The following is a 14,627-nucleotide window of genomic DNA, read 5'->3' as shown; positions in this document are numbered from 1 at the left end:
TTTGTTTCATGCGGGCTTGATCGCATTTCTTTTTTATGCCGTCCAGAGTCCTAAAGCATCCATTTTGAAGATTGATGCAAATAGGTGCACCATCTAAAAACAATTATAACTAACTGTTCAAATGTTTTATAAATATAATTATATTTCTAGTTTTCATTTTTTTTATATCTTTATATTTCTGATCTGTGTTAAAGATGATATATTCCCTAGAACTTAAGACCAAATTATAACAAAAAAATATATTTATTGTTAAGCCTGGATTTCTACAATACCCGGGTTGGCCGCTTAGAAAACGTGCCTTTATATTATAATCAATTATCGAAGTTTAAAGATAATTCATTTTACTCCCTCGTGAGTAAAATATGCATTTACTTCTTCAGGTAAAATCCCATTTAGTATTAGTTTTAGGATCCTAAATTTTTTTGGAATGTAACCCCTTCAATCCATAGATTATGCTCAATGAAATAATTTCCTAATTGTATCTTTTATGCACATGAAAAAGTGCAAAATAATAGTAATATATTGACGTTCAATAGAGACCATACACTTTTAAATGTCGAGATCGTAGTGAATTGATTTTTTTTTGTGAATAATTACCTAGTAATTCTTTAAGTGGTTTTTGATTGAAAAATAAAGTTGTTAGTCGATCTTTTGAGGGTGTGAAAGTATACTATGGTCCCTAGGGCACATAGAATATGTGAAATTGAATTCCACATACTGCAGTGAAATATAACAAGGCATATTTTCTCAAAAAAATCTATCTGCAATTTAGATAGCAGTATTTAAATAGTTGGGATGAGGCTCTGACGATGAAGATGATCTGCATACAATTTGGATCTTGATTTCCTTCTATTCTAATTATTTAAAAATTGAAATCTAATTGTTTGAGATTTGGATATTGCTTTCCTTCGAATCTAATTATTTAAAAATTGGAATCTAATTGTTTGAAAATTGGACAGTCTTCTTCAACCTTAGGATGATAGAGTTGTAATAGGTTGAGTTTATGGTGATGAGAGTATCTTGTGCTTTTCGAGTGATGCTGCGTTGGCGCTTAATGCTCAGTTTTTGCTCAATGTCGCAGGTTTGGCAACTCAAACCGAAACAGTGTAGATATCTTTGGCATTATTTGAAAAGAGATGTAGACTAGGGCTGAGAATTTACCTGGTATGGGATCCATTCTTAGCCCTAATATAGGATCTTTTACTTTTATTGTGTGGATGCAATGTTGCCATTAACTCCGCCATGGCTGGCCCATGCCGGTACCAAGTTTGGGTAACGGATGAGATTTGTGATAGGCAGGTAATCAATATAAAATTTTGTCACATCTTTTCATGAAACCGACTCCAAATAGTTAAGATAAAGCTTGGATCATGATGATCATATTAATGGTGTTGCAATGGTACTGGCGCCATTGGAAGCTAAAATTACAGGTTAAGATTCTCTACCCGTTGCCTTTAAGATTTTTAACTTGTTCAAAACTGAGCCTAAACCAGCCCTGGTGAATGTATTTTTTTCACCATATTTTCAGTTTATGTTTTTTCGAATTTTCTTACCCCAGCCATATATAATCCCCTTCATGTATCAGCAATAGCATAAGTCGCACTCGCTTGGCTTAGCATAAACAAAAGAATGATTTACATTTGGACCCTAAAGTTTTTTTAAAATATGAGATACTCCGTTTATGGGCAGAAATTACAAAGAAGGTCAGCCAATTTTTTTATTTTTATTTTTTTTTCCGAAATTACCCATTGGTTTGAGGGTGGAATCCTTGGTCCTAATTTGAATTTTATTTAAAGTTTTTTTGAAAAACAAATTGGTCCGAAGATGTCCTCGAATCGAGGGGCAATTTTTTTTTTTTTTAAAGTAAATTGACTAACCTTATTTGTAATTTGCACCTATAAATGGAATATTTTATATTTAAATTTTTTTGAAGGTCCGTACATAAATCACTCTAAAAAAAAGCACTCCCAAAGCACTCCCAAATGAGTGCAAAGCAACATTAGCATAGTAAGTGCAGTGGCTGATTTCGGTCAATCCATCTATCCCTTAAGTTATTTCTATTGTTTGGTTTTTAAAACATGAAAAAATTATATAAAAGATTGGCACCTTAAATTATAGAATTAAGTTGCATCTCAAAAATCTATTTAAAAAGGTTGTTTACAAAATCTATTTAAAAAGGTTGTTTTGATATTTGAAGACTATCTAATTGTATGAATATGAAAAATAAAAATAAAAATTTCAAATCCTAAAGATAGTACATCTTTGTACTTCATTATTTAGAACATCCATTTCTAGGATTTTCATCCACTTTTGAAGTTTAAAATTTTATAACTAGAGATAAAAACAGATCCTCAGGTCATCTTTAGAATTTTCGACTCTAAAATTACCTCTCATGATAAAGTTAGGTGCGCCTCACTTTAATTATTTAAAGTTTCAACCTCATGCAAACCACACCCTTAAAACATAGAGAAGCAGACATGCTTCGAGTGTTGACTCGAACAAATGAGAATATGAGAACAAATGCTGAGAATATGGGAGAGAGAGATTTAATAGTATTATAGTCGAATTAGGTATACAGTTATTTGTAGAAGATTAACTAAATATTCAATGATCTCTATTAGTAATATAGAAAAGAAATTATGGTTAAAAAGAAAAGTAAAACAAAAAATTATTATTTGTTACTTAATTTTTTAAAACTAGTCATAAAACTATTTTTAATTTTTGTATTAAATAAATATTTTAATCTCTATAAGAATGCATATCATATCTTTATAACCTTTGCAAAACGGGTAGGGGGCTTTTCCGCCACTGACTTTCAAAAAAGAAAAAAAAAAGAAAAGAAGAAGAAGGTGTGGCCTCTATAAGGTTGCAACTTTAAACAGTCAAATTAAGGAACATTGTCATGAGATGTAAAAGGCGTTGAAAATTCTTACGATTATGTGAGAATCTATTTTTACCTCTAATTATAAAATTTCAAATTCCAAAAAATGTTCAAATCAAAATGATTTATAAACTCATAAAAATCTTGAAAATGGATGGTCCGCATAATGTATTGCAAGACATATTTTTTTAAGACTTAGAACATCTTTTTTTCTTCATATCTAGGCATCTCGATGTCAAGATAATTAATGATATTTTTCCAATATCAAAACAGCCTTTTTTAAAAGATTTTAGCGGTGCACTTTAATTCTACATTTTAAGGTCTCAACCCTATATAAAATTGTTCCTATTATAAAAGCTATTTTGTGGATGCATCTAAACGCATAAAAGTTCAATAAACTTTTAGAAAGCTTTTAAATCAAATTTAATAACCTAATAGTGTAATAGAAAAGAAAGAAAGCATGTAGTAATAAAATAGTAATAATTTTTATTTTTATCTAATTCTTACTTAAAAGTAAAAATAAATCACCGACTATATTTAAAGCATGAGCATTTTAAATTTTTTTAAAATAAATAAATTGGCTTCAATTTTTTAGTCAAGATAACATAATTTTTTTGAATATTTGATATATTTTAATAAAATGTAAAAATTATTCTCATATACTTTATTGAAAAACTATAGATATAAAATTGAGAAATTAAAAACAACCGCTAAACCACTCTTATGAAGTTGAGAAGATACATCAATCTTGTAAATTACTCTTATGGTGAACTTCTCCAAATTTTTTTGATAATTTGAAACTCCTTAAGAAAACATGTTCATGAGCCATGTAAAACTGAAATCATCCAAAATTTATAAATTGAAATTTGAATGATTTTAAAACTAATTTTCTTATTATGTAATTTGAAATGAAAGCTTAAAAATATTTGAAAATAACATAGAATGGACATAAAAATATATAAATACTTTGACATAGAAAAATTAGTTATAAACCATTTTTTAAACATAGCTAAAAAATCTATACACCCGAAGGAGTATACTGTCTATTTACTCCCTTGGGTAAAATCCAATCTAGGAATAACTTTTTGACCCCAAAATTTGGGGATGTGACCTCTTTAATTTATAAACCGACCTCAATAAATTACTTTTCCAAATTGCACTCTTAGAAAAATAATGTCTTAAAAGTGAACATAGATTGTCTAATTTTTGAAGGATGAGATCTAAGGGTTAGAAATATCTAAATTCAAAATTTTATTTTAAAATAATTATCTAGAGATCCTTAAGTGGTTCTAAAAATTTCAGATTAAAACAATCTTCCCAAATAAGTCTTCTGACTGAGGCAGTAGGTGTACAGTTTGCTTTGACATGAGCTGGGTATATGTTCTCTTAAGCATAAAAGTACATACTAAAAAACTTTAATTTTTTTAAAAAATCAAAGAACGAATAAAGTTGGTTTCCTATTTTTTCTATTTCATATGCTTGTATTTCATACAACATATTTTTTAAATATTTGTTGTAGTAGAAATATAAAATTTTTAAAAGTAAAAAATTATTTCAAAGACCGAAAATTTATAATTTAAAAATTATACTATTAGAAACTTGTTTCATATTTTGAACCGTTCTTAAGTTTAACAAAATAACAAAAAACAAAAAATAAATAAAATTTAGAAGCTTGAAACGTACAAGTAAAGTTTTCATGAAAAGACTTCAGAAATTTTTGGAAAAAGTAAAATGGAGGATGCTGGAGGTTCCTATTAAATTTATCTCTAGGGTTTCGATCTCCATTCATGTTTCATATATATAATAAAAAGAAAAAGTACTTCACGCATAAGTTTCATATTTTATCCAAAAGAAAAACTCTTTATATTATGTGTTTTAACCTATGCTCTAACCAATCAAAGTCTAGTTTCTAAAATATCTATAAATTAAGCCATATCCCAAACTTCATTTAATCCCATATATCAATAGCATTTTATGTATTTATAAAATATATTACATTAAAAATAATTGCAAGAGTTAAATATCGTGCATATATAACTATCCGGTGTTGGTTATCTTTTTAAAAACCTACAACTTTGTAGTTTAGATGCAGTTGGAAATTGAGGGAGATTCCATGCTTAGCAGGTAAGTGAAGAGAGATATAAATCACAAAAACACTAAGATATGATTCCTATTTAATAGGATCCCATCTTTTCCTTTCTATCTTGTACCTAAATAGTTCAATAGAACAAAAAATAGGCAAAATGGAGTTCCATAACTTAAAAAAATGGAATCCATGACCCTACAATAAACCCTTCCCTCTTTATTTTAGAAGTCACTTACCCTATATTCTTTCTAAAAATATGATCTCCTTTTATTCTTGCGACACGTGTCTACATTTTAATTCTAGCTTAATAATGTAGTATAGATATAAATAACATACATGAGATGGTTGAGTGGTAAAATGGAGTGGGCAGTTGAGGATACAAGAGGAGAATAGTAGAAATAGTTTGTCTCTCTTAAGAGTAATTGATGGTTAAAAATGTATGTTACTATTTTAATTTTCATATTTTTATTATAAACTATAAAAATATAAGAATATAAAAATATTTAAAATTTAAAATGACCAAATTGTTTTGGAGGTAGTCAAGTCATTTTAAAGTTTTTGGAAAATATTCATTTTAAATTTTTTAGTGATACATGCTCAAAATCTCATCTTAATCTGATTTCTATTCATTTTAGGTGACAACCTATTGATAGTTTTTCCTACACACATATACACATGCACACATATCCTCATTTCTAGACCCAAACTCGATTCTCCATGTCCAGAAAACCAAACCTCACCCTTACAAAAAAGTTTTAGGTTTCAATCACTCTAGGGCATCTAAATTCACGTTCATTATCTAGGGAATTATCCAATTGTGTTGGAGGTCTATGGGGGTCCAATAGCTAGTGTTTCAAGATTACACTGGATCGGTCTTCCACTGTACTAATTCGGATCATCAATTCCCTTGGATCGGCCTTCCATTGTACCAATTTGGATCATCAATTCCAATATGGAGTTGTCGATTCTTTCGGGTAAGCAAACCATTAAAATGTTAGAAAACAAGTAATATTACAATAGCTTATTAGGGAATTTTCCAGTTCCTCCAATATAGTCAGTAATTCCCTATTCTCTAACAAACTAGGCATTCTCCGTTCAAATTGGGGTGATTCCTGATTCCAAAAAGAAATCAATCCCGGTACCTATTGCTATTGATTTGGATCATTGATTCCCAATCCAAATCAGAGATCTTTAGAGCCTTGTTAATAGCCATGCCTTTGGGGATAACTTGTGAGGACTCGGGATCTTTAGAGATTGGACTCTCTTATGTTTGTCTAGCACTTCAGAATCACTTGAAATGTAACTTGTGAATGTGAAAAAAACCCTATTAGATTTTGAGAAATGACAATCTGGACTATTTATTTGGAATCTATCGTATATTTGCATTGACCTTTACAATAACTACGTCTTTTTTAAATAAAGTTTTATGTTGGTTGTCTGCTTAATACAAACTTCTAGTGAAATTCAAACATCGAACACATCTCGCCTACGCCATCTTGATTCTAGGTATACTTCTTGGAAGGTTTGCCTTCTCGCGAGTAATGAAGTTTCATTTAAGGATGATAACTTTGTTTGGGAAGTTTGGACTAATTTGGAATTAGTTGCACATATTTCCGGTCAAGTAAATGTCACATTCAATTGCAATAGAAGGGAATGATATCTCAACAAGAAGTCAACATACTACTTGGAAGTGGGGCATAAGTGTAATAAGTAAGAAAAATAGTGTTGTATAACCACCGATTCGGATTAGAGATCTCCAATTCATATCCGGATTTGGCCGGACCAAACGGACTCCAAATGGTATTGGTTATGGTCAGGTGCACCCCCAAACCCTACCTTTTATATATATATATTTTTCTTTTTAAAATTTATCTAATATTTTTTTAGATCCCCTAAATTCCCTTTGTAACTAGTGGTGGCAATGGACTCGATCGGACCCGGGACTCGACGGGAATGCCCGACCTTGGGTACAGGTATGGGTCTAAATTTTGGACCCGAATACCATTCGGATCCGGGTCCAGGTGCAGCTGGATTTGGCCCGTACACATAGTCATAGGGTATATGATGGAAATCATGTGCCTTTGGGTGCACGCGTTAGGTGTTAATATTGTCATAATATTGACAACATTTACAATATTATTGGTAAAAAAAAGAAGAAGCTCATAATCATAAGATGTATGATAGTTAAAAAAAGAAAAAAATAGGCAAAATAAAAATAATAATAAGCTCATAGTCATTGGGTGGTGATGGATCTGACTAGACCTAGGACCCGATAGGTAGACCCAGGACCTGATGGGTTGGGGTATGGGTCCAAATTTGGGACCTGAATACTATTCGGGTCCAACCGGACCCACCCGTACACAACCCGTTGCCACCCCTACTCGTAGCCCTTAATTTATATTTTTTATTTTATTATTTTAAATATTTTATGGATTGCCGATTCCTACCGATCTGGATTGACGATTCGGCAATTTGGCATGAATCATTGGGGTGAGCAATCTGCCCTGTCAATCCAGATTTTGAAATACTCATTAAGAATATAGATAATAATAAAAGGGTTTCCTTTCACGTTGGGTGCCTTGGGTCACATGTGAAAGTAGGGAGGGGATTTACCAGTAATATTTTAAAAAAGTGCAATGATACTAACCCTTCCCTTACTTGGGCCCTCTTTTGTTGAATATTTTCGAGACCACCTTAGCTGGAGCAATACAAAACCTAAATCCTAAGCAAACAGCACAACCCCTCAATCATCTCTCTTCCTCTTTGCTCCCATCACAAGCAACCATCCACTGATCTGCCCACCTCGGCTGGTGGCTCCTCCTCTATTGCAGCTCGGCTCCACTCCATGCATATATGCTTTTGTTTGGAGAGAGAGAAAACTACTGTCTATGTTCTTTCGGTGCTGTAAAATTTCTTTGTTTGTGGTATCAGCTTTCTCGAGGGACGGTACACAATACACAAGACTGACTGCATGATTAATAGATTGTTGAGAGAAAGTATCTCAAAATTCGAACGTCGGATGTCGTGTTGCAATTATGAATACCTTAATAAGTAAAAATTGGAGGCCGAGTCGTTATTAATAAAACCTTTTTTCTCTCTATCTTTATTACAATCTACAATTTGATTGGATGGTGATGAGCTATATGATCACATATGTCATGAGCTCATGTGGATCTCAGAATGGTTTCCCCTTGAAAGACATGATTAAAAAGGATATTACTATTCGTATGACCTTAAAATAAATGTAGTCATTTGGATCAGTCTCCTCCAATCAAATGAGGGATAGGGATTGTGTACTACAAAACTATTGTCTTTGGTGATAGGGCATCATAATCATCTCTTGCCCTAAATCCGGTGGCTTGAGCCCTATTAGTTGTGCATATCCAGCCACCCAATTTTACATCTCATGGCAAAGAGTGATTATGCATCCTTGTACTAAGGGCATGTTTGCTTTGTATGAAACGATTTTTTAGGGAATATTTTCACGTAAAAATTTTTCTCACGTGGTTAGCTGTGGGAATGTTATCACACTAGTTGATGGCCAATTAATGTTAAAAGATACACTGAGATCAATTAATGTGAAAATATTCCCACCTAATCACACAAGAGAATTTTTTTACATGAAAATATTTTCATACGAGATAAATGTGCCTTAAGCAGAAAAATTATTTTATATACTTTTTTACTCTTAAGCATGTGAACATTTATTTTGTTATCAATGTCCTCTGCTATAAAAAACCGACTACTTTCATTGTCCATAACATGGATGGCTGAACTAACACTCCATTACAAGAAAAATTAAGGTGCAAATAACAAGAGAGAGAGAGAGTCTTGACAAAATAGAGAGCAAAAAAAGTGTATATAAGGTGTCAAATTTATACTATACAAGTAAAGTGGACCTAAAAACCCACTAGAGAAAGTTGTTTCTACAATGGAAAACCCTTAAATCAATCATCTCTACCTCAAGATTCATAGAAAAGAAAAACAAAATGAATTTATGGTATTAAAAATAGTTCATCTTCTAACACATTATCTAGACCGTCCATTTATAAGATTATCAAGTGTTTATAGATGTGCTTGATCATCACTATATCTGAAACTTCAAATTTAATAATTAGGGGCAACAATTGATTTGTATATCATCACAAGGCTTTACGGCACCAAAACTATATTTTCGGCATAGTTTTAAGTTGCACCTTACTTCAATAGTATAAGGTTGACGCCATATGACACCCAATAGAGAGAGAGGCACCCCTTCCATTGTCCTATCTCCCAATATGCCAACAAGCATGGCTCAAAGAAGCCATGGATTATTATTATTAGACACCATCATATTCCATCAATAATTTTAACCCAAAACAAAAAAATTTCATCAATAATAGTATTGGACACCATCATATTCCATCAATAATTTTTCCCCAAAACAAACAAATTCTATGAAGCAAAGCACGCGGACAACTCACGGTTGGTGGATCGCTCTCCTGATCTCTCTTCCCCACCTCCTCTGATCCAACCCACCAACTTCCTCCTCTCCATCATAAAACCCTTCTTCTTCCTCTCACTAACATCACAATTTCAAAGCATCAAGCAAAGGAGAGAGAGAGAGAAACACACACATTGGGGGAGAGAGGATGGACTTTGGCCATGCATTTGCCCTCTCACTCTCTCTCATTGCACTCCTCAGCTCTGCAACCCTTGCCCAACCGGCCTCGGCCCCTGCGCCGACAGGGCCGACGAACATAACGGCGGTCCTGGAGAAGGCAGGGCAATACACGATGCTCATCCGGCTCATGAAAGCCACACAAGTAGCCGACCAGATGAACCAGCAGCTCAACAACTCCGCACAGGGCCTCACCATCTTTGCGCCCACCGACAATGCCTTCTCCTCCCTCAAGCCGGGCACCCTCAACTCCCTCACTGATCAGCAAAAAGTTTCTCTTATCCAGTTCCATATCATCCCGAGCTTCATCTCCGTCCCACAGTTCCAGACAGTCACCAATCCCCTCAGAACCCAGGCGGGAAGCGGAGAGGATCAGTTTCCGCTCAATGTGACGACATCCGGCAATCAGGTGAATGTGTCGACCGGAATCAATGATGCTCCGGTGGCAAACACCGTGTATACGGACGGGCAGCTGGCGGTATATCAAGTAGATAAGGTGTTATTGCCAATTGCCATTTTCCGGCCGGCAGTTCCTGCGCCAGCTCCAGCACCTGGAGGGAAGGCTAAGAAGAAGAAGAAGGAGGCTGGGGCCCCCGCGACCGATGCTGATGCAACAGCGGATGATAGTGCCACCAGTGGGCCGGCGGTCGGGACAGCGGCCGCCGCAGTGTTTGCGGCATTCATGCTTGTGGTGGGTCAGGGGTTGTGAGAACAAGTGTGGATTTTGAGTGTTTATAGTCTTTTTTTTTTTTTTTTTTTGTTGATTTTTCATTTTGTTTTTAAAATTTTTTCCTTCCATGGAGTGAGTATGTACTATTTTTATTTTCACTTTTAATTTTTGAAATTGAGTTTTCGTATCATGAGAATAAAGGAAATTCATATTTACCATTTTTCTTTTTAAGTGGAGGTAATCAATTTGGTCATGAAAAAAGTTTATATAAGTGCGACACTCTAAATAATCAAATTAAGACACACCTAAAAATTTTTACTAGAAGAGGTTGTCTTGCCACAAGTTGTTTAGATACAGAAAGGCCAATCCCTCTAAAGTTCAAATATTCATTTGGTTAGCGGCATAAAATAGGATATTGACTATTGACTACCTTATTAAGGGGGAGAAAATCTGACCTGATGTTTGTCTATTGTGTAAAAACGATGGGGAGTTTAGAGCTCATTTCTTTATATATAGTAGCTTTGTAGCACAACTTTAGATATGGTTTATGGCTAAGAGTGTTTTGGGTATTGTTTCATAACGGGCTTTTCATTCATTGCCAAACATTGGCGGTATGATATGGAAAATAGTGAGAAGGAAAAGGGCCATTATGTAGGAAGTGTGGCTAGAACGCAATAGGAGAGGGTGTTGTTTTACCTTTTTGATACGGTTCTCATCAAAATTAATCATTCCATTTGGAGTTGGTTTGCTGTCACCAAAGAAAGATGGGGGATTTATGAAGTGAAAGTGAGGTTAAATTTGCATAACTTGGTTGGTATGAGAAATATGAAAAGTAGGCCTGGATGCCTTCATTGCAGGGACGTTTTAAAGTGAAGTTTGATGGTGGTTATTTGGGTAATCCTGGTGAAGCCGGTGTAGGGGGAACGATTGGAGATTAGAATGGGGGAGGCGATCTTGTTCTTTGCTGGGCCAATAGGTGTGGCTACGGTTTACTATGTGAAACTTGCAGCCTTGCTTCAATGTTTGAGACCTTTTTAAGCCCAGGGGTTGGGTATCTTTTTGGACAGTTGAAGGTGACACTATGAGTGTTATTAAGTGGTGCAATAAGGGTGCCCTTAGAACTAAAAATTGTTTGGAACGAGATCTTTGATTTGATGGCCAATATGCTCATCTCCTTTTTCTCATCTTTATAGAGAGGCCAACACTTTGACATATTCATTAGCGAAAAAGAGAATGACCTTACATTCCGTTTTAGTTTCAAATGATGTAAGCTTACTATATTTTTTTCTTTTTTTTCTTCATCAATAAAGATTATAACATTTGTCAAAAAAAAGAGTTTGTTTCGATGCCCAAAATCCTCAAATTGATCATCTTGACCTTTAGATGCATGGACATGAGAAAATATGGATTTCAAGTTTTGAAAATAGTATTTAATGCATTTTTGGACCGTCAATTTTCAAGATTTTCACGTATTCATAGATCTGCTGGATCTACACTAATTTCGAAGCTTTAAAATTTATAGTTAAAGATGAAAATAGAATTTCAGGCCAACACAAAGATTTCCAGTATTGAAACAATATCTTTTGATACTATTTGACGCTGTGCTTTACTTTGATTGTTTAGAGCTTCAGCCTTATACAAACCACACCTTCATACTTTACACTAGTATTTGAAACTATGTTGATCTGATTCAGAATCGCTTGAGTTGGATCCACATTAAAAGGTGGGCAACTCCAAATAAAAAATTTCCTAAATAACTTTTTTTTTTTTTTCTCATTTTCTAATAATTTTAAATGTCATTGTAAAGTGTGGCTTTGTCTGACTTGATAATCATTTGATTCATGCTAGAAGAATCTGAAATAAATCCTGCTGATTCATAATCTTGAGTTTTCAAAAAGCTGGTTCATAATAAGGGGTTGTCACTTGGTGTGACGGTAAAAAGCTCGGGTAACAAGCGCAAGAATATGGGTTCGAGTCCTGAGAGTGGTCACTTTTTCCATAAGCCAAAAGTTAGGACCATTTTCAGCCCATCCCTCTCGAGACCCTGCTTAGGTGGGACGGGCACCGGATTACAACCCTTTTTACAATTTTTAATATTTTCGAGGATTCATGGCAGATTTGTTTCTATCTTTTATTGAATCTTTCTATGCTTAATAGATAAACCAATAAGGTTTTCTTATTTATTTATTTTTGTGTTAGAAAATACGATTAACCTACAAATCAAGTCATTACGATAAATTGGATTTGGATTTTACATTTGTTTTCTACGACATGAAAAAGGCTTGAAGAATCAAATTTAGAGTTAAAAATAAAGGATTTGGTTTTTGTGAGTCCGCCTACTCATCTATTTGTGTGAGTTCTCTCACCATTTTCCATCTTAGAGATGGATATTGGATTGAAGCTTTTAAGGTTCGGTAATCTAGATACTGAGGATCATGAATATAAAAAGATAAATAAACTTTGCAATTTAAAAATAATAATATTTTCAATTATTTTAGCACCATTGACAAGAATAATTGTGATCTCCTTGAACCAAAATAATTGTCTCTTTATACCCTTTTTTTTTTTTTTTAATGATTGCCTTTCTTTCTTTGTTCAATAAAATTTTTGAATGGTTGGGACTTGGGCATTGGAAGCTCCGATTGTCCGGTCACACAAGTGGTTAGAGTATTTGAGGGACCAACTCATTGCTGAAGGAGTATTATTTATCAAGGTTTTCCTTCGACATGGGTGATTTCCCTTCATTTTGTTTATACAAGATTAGGTATGAATGGAACTTGAGATGTAGTGATATGAAAACCTAGCTGCTATCTCCTTGAACCCAAGCCCTCGAGTCTTTTTGAATCTTAGGTGTCATTGGTCCTCAAGATCCTTTGACAACTCAGGACTTCATCCTTTCATTGTTCGTTTGTATGACAGTGGTTGTCATGGCCACCTTAGAAGGCATTAGCCCATTGTTTCTCCCCCTTCTCTGTCTACTGTTGATGAAGAGGATTTGGACTCGTAATCATCGGCCCTACTAATCTCTCCATATTTATCGATCTTGATATCGAATCTTGAAATGGAGGATTGAACAATTGCATTGGAGTAGCCATGGTCTTCTAAGGGTTTTTGATACCCATCTGCATCACTTCTAGTTTAAGCGTGGGGTTGGGGAGATTGATGCTCGTGTTTCTACGTCGAGTGATGCACTGAGCGGTAGAATGAGTGTAAATGATTATGCCCTCCATGTACAAAAGATAAAGGAAAAAGTTTATCTAAACCATCAAATTGAAGCCTACATAAAAAATTTCACTAGAAGAAGTTGTTTTGATGTCCAAATATCATCAAATTGATCATCTTGTGGATGTCAAGTTTTGAAAATAGTGTATTTTGTGATGTATTTTTGGACCGTCAGTTTCAAGATTTTCAAGTTTTCATAGATATGTCAATCTACACTATTTCTTAAACTTTGAACTTTATAAATAAAAATGAAATTATATTTTAAGGCAATCATAAAGGTTTTCAGTATTGAAACTACACTTCTCAAAACTATTTGAAGGTAGGCTTTAATTTGATTGTTTAGAGCCTAGACTCTATACAAACCACACCCAAAGATAAATGGTCTCTTTATAGAGTTTACTCTTGTTTAGTATTCATGGACTCAACCATATTAACATCTCCTTGTATAAGAGAACTCTATCATTTTCGGGATCCTGATTGAGCTTAGAGAGAGCTTGGCGTAGCACAGAAAGGCTGAACACAAAAGCATCTCCATAAACCGTCTTAGTAAGAGATGATCTTGTCAATGTCCCCAGGACTACTAGGAAATGAGCAGGGATGGTGTAGTGTGCACCGGATGTGGACATGATGTAGACGCTTGAATGGTGCACACCCTTAAATGGTTCAAATTGTGCTAGGCTATATCCAATGATAAAAAATAACTCTATTTTTTATTTTATATAATTATTTTTTAACTAAAATTTGGAGTGTGGATTTAATTTTATAAGATGTACCAAATTAAAATAATAAAATTATTTCAAAACAAATATCTTGACCAAAATACGACTAAAACATTCAGGAATAATTTGGTCAATAATTTGTTCAAAGTTTCCAATTATTTGGTCTTCACAAAAAGTACTGCATCCTGGAGTTTAGCAAAAGTTTTCATTTGCATGAACTAAATAATATACACTTTGTTGACTTGTTATCAAAATTTGACCTTTGTTCTTGTTGTACATGATAGATGCCTTGCAATCAAACACTTATTTAAGTGTTCATATGAGCCATCTTACCCGTCTACACTCTTTTTGGATAATTCCTGAAGCTAATGGGGATAAATTAATCAAGT

At 33.8% G+C, this 14,627-nt stretch overlaps 1 protein-coding gene across 1 annotated transcript; it reads left to right on the top strand.

Moving 5' to 3' along the window:
* The first annotated feature begins 9,185 nt into the window (after window positions 1-9,185).
* FLA11 (FASCICLIN-like arabinogalactan-protein 11) lies at window positions 9,186-10,515 on the top strand. The gene has a single exon (XM_006843580.4). It carries the CDS (start codon window positions 9,599-9,601, stop codon window positions 10,334-10,336), a length of 738 nt encoding a protein of 245 aa, XP_006843643.1. The 5' UTR covers window positions 9,186-9,598; the 3' UTR covers window positions 10,337-10,515.
* Window positions 10,516-14,627: the final 4,112 nt, after the last annotated feature.

The sequence above is a fragment of the Amborella trichopoda genome, chromosome 8 (genome assembly GCF_054954075.1).
Source record: "Amborella trichopoda isolate Santa Cruz 75 chromosome 8, AtrichopodaSantaCruz75HAP2 v2.0, whole genome shotgun sequence".
Taxonomy (NCBI): domain Eukaryota; kingdom Viridiplantae; phylum Streptophyta; class Magnoliopsida; order Amborellales; family Amborellaceae; genus Amborella; species Amborella trichopoda.
The sequence above is the reverse complement of the archived record's forward strand: the minus strand, read 5'-3'. Positions and strand labels throughout refer to the sequence as shown.